The sequence below is a fragment of the Asterias amurensis genome, chromosome 7 (assembly GCF_032118995.1).
Source record: "Asterias amurensis chromosome 7, ASM3211899v1".
In the NCBI taxonomy this organism is placed as follows: Eukaryota; Metazoa; Echinodermata; class Asteroidea; order Forcipulatida; family Asteriidae; genus Asterias; species Asterias amurensis.
Window position 1 is genome coordinate 12,923,012 of NC_092654.1, and position 7,769 is coordinate 12,930,780.

At 38.1% G+C, this 7,769-nt stretch overlaps 1 protein-coding gene across 2 annotated transcripts in view; it reads right to left on the reverse strand.

Annotated features, from left to right (window-relative positions):
* Positions 1 to 7,338, reverse strand: part of LOC139939603 (protein PTHB1-like) — a 30,066-nt gene extending 22,728 nt beyond the window's left edge. For both annotated transcript variants that reach the window (XM_071935623.1, XM_071935622.1), the window contains exons 1-5: positions 7,181 to 7,338; positions 4,909 to 5,063; positions 3,702 to 3,849; positions 1,521 to 1,585; positions 815 to 928 (exon numbers count right to left, since the gene is read on the reverse strand). In XM_071935623.1, the coding sequence (XP_071791724.1) occupies positions 815 to 928; positions 1,521 to 1,585; positions 3,702 to 3,849; positions 4,909 to 5,020 (439 nt within the window). In that variant the 5' untranslated portion in view covers positions 5,021 to 5,063; positions 7,181 to 7,338. The remainder of the gene's footprint in view (positions 1 to 814; positions 929 to 1,520; positions 1,586 to 3,701; positions 3,850 to 4,908; positions 5,064 to 7,180) is intronic.
* Between the last annotated feature and the right edge of the window lie 431 nt (positions 7,339 to 7,769).

Consider the following 7,769-nt stretch of genomic DNA (forward strand, 5'->3'; position numbering starts at 1 on the left):
TCACAATTTTTTCAAATAGAATTAGCTGTTGCAAACTTATAACAGACATGATATTTGGAATAATTATTTTCTAGAGTCAAAGGACTGACCTTCATGTACACACCGAGTAGGCTCTTATACACAAATCAGAGTATTTAATACATCTTTTTCAGATTTTTCAAAAGGGCAAAAAAATCGGGGAAAAAAAAGTAAATATACCATGAGGGAAACTGGCTGGGAAAATTTGATAGACTTTGGGGGTCGAACAAAGATAAATTTACTAGAGCTGGATTTGAACCTGTGACCTTCGGATTAATGTGCTGGCGCTGTACAAACTGAGCCTTCTATCCCTAACAAATAACTGCTGTACAATTGAACTGTTTTGAGTTACAATAAAAAGGCAACAAGACTTATTTAATTTCTATTATGGGTAGGTATTCTTCAATAAACAACAGAATTATATCTATCAAACTGAAAGTCATCATTTGCACACAATCCCAAGACCAATGGACTTGTAAAGAATTTACAGGCCTGTGCCCAGTTTTATAGAGCTGCTAAGCACACAAATTTGCTTAGCATGAAATTTCTTCCTTGATAAAAACAGGACTACCAATCACAATTTCCATTTGTTGCATTCAGCTGTTGTTTGCTTATCCTGAAAATCAAGTGGAAATTTGGCTGGTAATCCTGTTTTTATCAAGGAAGAAATTTTATGCTTAGCAAATTTTTGTGCTAAGCAGCTCTATGAAATTTGGCCCTGATGCTAATAATCACTTGCATTGGGTCTGTGGTCAAGTGTAATATCCGAGCCCTGCTGATCATTTCTTACAGTTACCTTTGACACCACCAAAAGGTCCGACGACCAGACTGAAGGCAGTCCGCTGCAAGTTGTGCTCGTATATAATCTTCAAGTGATACTGACTACCATGCTCCACTACACCAGTTGTACCTAATCAAAAACATGACCAAAGTAAACAAAAATTTATAACAGTTTAAACAAAATTAGCATCTTTTAAGTATATTAATTTTGGATTTTACCCATAGACACCAATGTTTGTTAGCACTGTATACTCGGTACTTTCCCGAAATCTGTGAAAAAAATCACCTAGGCATATCACTCGGGTGGGATTTGAACCCACGACTTGTGCAATTCTAGAACAGTGTCATACCAACTAGACCACCGAGAATGCCGAAAGCTAGAGGCAGTTTGAATCCTATGTTTTAGCAGCGTGTACTGCAAACGATTTAATAGATGTCAAATTTGCATAGAGGATAAAGAATTTTTAATTTTTTTTTTACCAATATACACCGATGTTTGTTAGCACTGTATACTCAGTACTTTCCCAAGTTCTGTGAAAAAAGTCACAGGCACATTACTTGGTCATGGGATTCATAACCACAACTCAACAACAAACATGGATATATATGGGTTAAACCAAAATGAATATTCTTTATCCCCCATGCAAATTTAACATCTATTAAATTATTTAAATCTTTTCAGTCATTACAAATTATTAGGAGAATGTCAACATCTTACTCACCAGATATGCTGTACACGGTCAGTTTCCTTGGATGAAGTACAGCAAGATGGAGATTTTCAGAGACACTGAAAGTAAACAAATATAACCCAAAAATTATAAACAGCCCTTTTAGGGAACAGCCTGGAATTGAAAAGCTTTAACCTGTCTTGATTTGCATTTCAAGGGCCAATGAAAAAACTGTAAGGAAATGTTTGTAATTAGGGAGCTATAATAAGAGCTTCTCAAAGATCATTCTGGATTTCCCCCAGTTCGTGAAAAGAATCTGGGATGAAACAAAGGCCATTTTCGAATCTAAGGCTTCAGCTTTGGATTTGACTTCAGGCTCCATTGTCTGGTCTGAAGCCCTGACCACGTGCGCAAAGCACCCGCAAGATATGTCAAAACAGCCGAGGGGCCAAGCTAGTCTGAGCCGATTCTGGAGCCGGCGCCGTGGTTTTGTAAAAAGGGCCATGTTCATGTCTATGAGGTATATGTTGGACTTTACCTTTTTAATATCAAGCAGTACATCTTTGAAATACTGTAGACATTAATGGGTTGTGTGTGCCTAACGTGAGGACTGAGAAAGGCAAAAGAAGCATTTCTTACGAAGGTTCCCTTTTATGGAACGGTTTGCCTGAGAGATTGCGTAATGAGCCAACCTTGACTTCATTCACTTCTAGGTTCTGGCGGTTACAGAGTCATTGATTTATTTTGCATTATTGGCTTTTTTGCCTTTTCTCTCTGTTTTGTTCCTGGTGGTATAGAGTGATGTTGTTGCTTTTGTGGGGGTTGTTCTTTATACATGTGTATTTGTTTATCTCTTGTTCTGTGTATTGCTTTTCTACGGGGTCCCCAGGAAGAACATTGTTTACACTGATGAGGCTACCCTGTATAAATAATACTTAATAATAATAAATAATAATAATAAAGAAAGTTTGTTTTTCATTCATTTGTTTCAATTTGTTATAATTATAAAACATTACTCCTGTCACTCTTTCAAACTCTCTGGGCACTCTTGTCAATCTTTCAAACTCTTTTGTTTTTCATTCATTTGTTTCAATTTGTTATAATTGTGACGAGAAGAAAACATTACTCCTGTCACTCTTTCAGCGTGAAACAAGGAAGATGGTGGCAGCCACTGAAAGACTAACTAATTACGTCAAACAAACTGCATTATAAGCTTTCGTAGCAACAGGAACTTCATCAGATCCAGGCGCGCACCGGGCGCACAGGTATTGAGCAACGCGCGCCACTGCTGCGGTGTCTTCAATGCCTAGTTTGTGCACAAAAAGACACCGCAGTTGGTAATTTTTCAATAGAAGGCGCTACCAATTTTGTTTCGTCGGATTGGTCTATAGACTATGCCAACTAGCACATTGGACTTGAGTTACAATGTCTGAGTCACTGGAATGTGGGCAAGTATGGCACTTGCGTACTTTGGTAGGAAACTTATGTACTTCTTATCACCCAGAAGTTAATGTGTCCCGATGTGGGTGATGATTGAAGATGTGATTGAGAAGCAACCTTTGTGCCCATTTTGCTGTCTGTGCTGCATTTTTCTAAGGAGTCGAGATGGGTTGAGAAAAGCTTAGGCATGATGCAAAGGGGTAGTAACAGTGTTAAGGAGAGCTTTCATTCTTGGTGTTAAAGGTTATTAAAGGGCAGGTACACGTTTGGTAATTACTCAAAACAAATATTAACTTGAAAACTGACTTGGTAACGTGCTTTGAAGAGCTGTTGATAGTAAAAAACATTGTGGGAAACGACTCCCTCTGAAGTAACATAGTTTTTGAGAAAGAGGTTATTTCTCACTAAAATAATAAAAGACTTCTAGCTAGAAGTCTTTTATTCTCAACTGAAAGCACACAATTTCGTCCAACAAGGGTGTTTTTTCTTTCATCATTTTCTTGCAACTTCGATGACCAATTGAGCCCAAATTGTCACAGGCTTGTTATTTTATGGTTATGATGGGATACACCAAGTGAGAAGACTGGTCTTTGACAATTACCAAACGTGTATCTTTCCTTTAAATGACTGTTTAAATGTTAGCTGAACTTTGTAAACATGTCACATCAATAGTCACACCGGGTAGTTGACAAGCGGTAGTCGCGACTGGATAAAACAAGCAATAGTTGCGACCTCGACACTATTCACACAAGTAAACACTACTACAGCCTTATATTTGATTTATGGGAAACTCACGAGACAAATCGTCCTGCTTCCACCTGAAGGATCGGCTGGGGTAACTGCGTCTCCAGGAGGACTTCCTCTGCCTTGTTAGCCTCAACCCTAGAGCCTTTGGGCTGATAAATACGCAAGATACCATTGAAGCCACCCACGATCACTTTATCTGTTCAGAGAAAAAAAACATTACACTGAGTACGTAGGTAATTTATAAGCACTTGATTTGGCAAGCAATTTTCTCAATGGTTAATTTTACATGGCCCGATTTTTGTCCCCAACAATTGATTTTCGATATCTGTCAACGGCATGCTCTTTTTAGAGTCAAGCGGGAAGAATTTTAGTTTGAGATGTGGGATACAAAAATACAGAGAATTATTCCAGGGAAACCTCACACAGTCAAGTAGGGACTGAAAACCCCAATCCACATAGTGCCCCCGGTTGGTATTGGAACCGGGGTTCCAGATTTGGAAGGCGGGGCGAGACACCACTACACCAACCTGATCGCAAAGTGCTTACCGACCAACATGAGATAATATGAATGGAAAACAATTGTTTGGTTAATGGCATCATGTTTCAACCCTTGAAAAGTCTTTCTCAAACCCAGTATTTTCACAAGAACATCACGTCCATCCAGAACGAACACCAACCCTCAGATATCTCAGAACAATTCACGCATGAAGCGTATCTCAGATTTGAATTGTTTTGAACAAGTTTCAGCAAAACCATATTACTTCAATCTCAGAAAATACTCTCAAAATATTAACAGTTGCAGTGCTTGCTACCAAGCAGTTGTTATGGTCAATAGTTTTTGGAAGTCCCCAGTACCCTACCCTTAAAGGGTCTGGGTACTTTTTGTAACAAAAAAAACACAATTTCCACAGATTTACATTAAACTTACATTTTTTGAAGATAATGACAGTAGGTGGTGCTGCAGTTTTTGAGAAATTAGTAAAACAATGTGACGAAAATATATTTTACATGCCAAAATAATTTTAGTATTTAGAGACAAAAATTATTTTTGTGACTTATTTTACTCATTTCTCAAAAACTACAGCACCTCAGCAAGTAATTTTTAAGGGAAGCCTTCTACTATCATTATTTTCAAACTGTGTGAGTTTGATGTAAATTTGTTGATATTGTGTCTTGAGTTGTGTCCTACAAATATTACCCAGACCCTTTCAAGAAACTCAGCAATTCCCTCAACACATTTTACATAATTTATTACCGAGTTGTGAAGGGCTATTGTCAATATTAGCCACACATAAGCTGCCTTGATCAAACGCATCAGCCGATCCAATATTGTGAGACCACCAGTCTCTAGCCTTGAAGAGAGACATGATGGCTGACTAAGAAAAATGAATTCAACCCAAAGAATAGTACCTGTAAAACAAAATTACATAATTAAAAACGACCCGGCAAATTTTATTGAAACTTGTTGATAGTGTTGCACCCTAACTACATGTAGTTACTAAATCTGCCAAACCCTAGTTCAGGTTTTTGAATTTAATGTTGGACCACTGAGTAAACTCTGTCGGACAAGTCAAAAGGTGTGCGTTTTTTAATTGAATAAAAATACCTTGCGCAGTTATGTTCAAATGTTGACTTTCACAATGGCTTTTGACAACTGACAGTATTTTCTTGCCAACAAAGGACGGTTTGTGTCCACCACCGTTGTCGCTACATGGGTCGGTGCCGGTTGTGCCTACCGACACTCAGACCTACCCGGCCGGGACTTTGCCTCGCTAAAACCTTTACCGACCGGTACTAAATTTGGGCTGGTGACAACATAATCCTAGAACTATGGGGTTTGTTACACTATTGTCTCATGGAGACGATAGCAGAATGAACCTCATAGTTCTAGGTCTATGAGTAGTGACATCATTGGTGACGTAAAGTAAGCTTTCCAAAAAGTAATTTAGTTCTTTTTTTTTTATATTCAGAAAATATTTGTGAATTCCCTTCTTCAGAAAAAGGTGTCTGGACACTTCTTACCTTTGCCACTTCGTACCCTAGACACTTCGTACCTTAAGTGACTTTGGACACTTCGTACATTGGACACTTTATATCTTCTAACAAGTGACTTAGTACCTTCTTGAAAGACACTAAGAACCTTGTACTAAATCGGGATTGCTGCATCTTTTATGATTATTTTGTGCTTTATTTGTTGGTTTTTTTTAATTTGGTTTTCGGGATTTTAAGATGGATTTTCTCAGAAACTCAGTGTATAAAAAGATGGGTTTTTTTTTGCGTATTTTGGCACATTTAAAAATACACAATGCAAATGATCGCTATGTTTTGCTACATTTTATTGGGGCCAACAAGCCATTCTGACTCTTGCGAGATTGTTTGACACACTCTTCGTGGTTCCCAGACGCGAAACACACTCTTTGTGGTTCCCAGACGCGTGTCCGTATGTTTTGTACACAAAGCACGGATTGGGTACTTTTTTCTTTCCAGGACGAACGTGTGCAGATAATTCTCCACGTTTGTCCTGGAAAACAAATATGCGCACGGTCAGGGACAATTGGCATTAGTAGTGTAGTATAGTGGTAAAACGGAGTAGTTGGGGACTGAATTACAGTAAGAATTTATCATTTTTAACAATATTTGAGATTGCCGAGTGGATTTTCTGTTGCCCCCAGGGCCAATGAGAGTTCAAAGGACACATAGAGCCTAATTTTTGCGAGAAAAACAAAAACAAAAAAACTCTAGATTTGCGTTGCCAAAATTTAAACTGAATAAAAGAACCAGAAAAGAGAGATGTACGTCGATGAGGTTACGGGAGACGATAGCGGAACGAAACTGCATAGTTCTAGTAGGAGTAGCAACAGCCAATCTCTCTCGTCTCATACAAACATTGGTTTAACGTCTATGATTATGAATTACACAAATCAAGAAATTCTGGTTCAGTAACTAGACGACAATATTTATTCTAGTCATTGCAAAATCAGCGGTAAGCTGGGGGATTCGAACCCACAACCTTCTGTGATTGCAAGTCCTGCGCTGCAGTCTAACCTTGGAGGAAGAATTTTCTGCCTCCATGGTCTAACCACTTGACGGATATAACTTTCCGTATGGCGCCACCACTTTTTCACTCATTTTTACAAAAAGGGATATATCAATCAGGTAAATTAGATACTAAATCATTTAATTTCGAATGAAAAAGTGGTGGCGCCATACAGAAACTTTTCCCACTTGACCACCCCAGGCAGGCACTGCAAAACGTTTTGATGAACTTCAATTTTGCAGTATGATTATGAAATGTCAAAGCATTTGCAAGGAACGACTTCGTCTAACAAATTTTGAATCAACATGTTTAGTGCACACCACATGCTAACTGTTGAGTACAAAAGATGAATTTAGAGTATCAACAAGGGGCGAGTTTTCACATGCATGCCGGACATCCAACATCCACTGTGTGACTTTCTCATTCATCTGACTTGTCAAAATTAATGTCAATGTCACGTCCGTAAAAAATTACAGCAAATTTTACTTACCTCAAAGAATCATCGTTTTTGTACCATATTATGGGCATTTACAATTGAATTTAGTGTACCCCCTAAGCAAAACAGATTTGGATTTTAGTTAAAGACGAAAAGGTACCGATGAATTCTGCCGTAAATTTTCCTTTTCAGCTCAGTTGCCTCGGATTCAATGTAAACTATTTTTACTCGAATAGCAACTCGACAGGTGCCTTGACATTATTATGACCAGTACAGGTTTTAGACGACTGGACTCCATACTGTTTATGCTAATTCAACAGCGCCCTCTGTTGGTTTAAGTGGATGGCACTGCGTCATCCAAGACGAGGTGCTTTATTTTTAGTTCAGGGTTAACTTTACAAATATAACATTATTACAATGCACCACAAAATAAAATTTATAGACATTTTGAGTCCGAGGAACAATAAAACCCCCAGATTTTTCCTTCGTGTGAGTCTCGCAATTAAAATTGATCTCAGTACCATAGATTGGAATGTGCAATTAAATAGTTTGAATTACTTTCATAAAAAACTAAGGCTATCACAATTATAAACCTACTAAAATAAAACCTTGGTTCAACTAATATTTAGTTAAATTCCCCTCC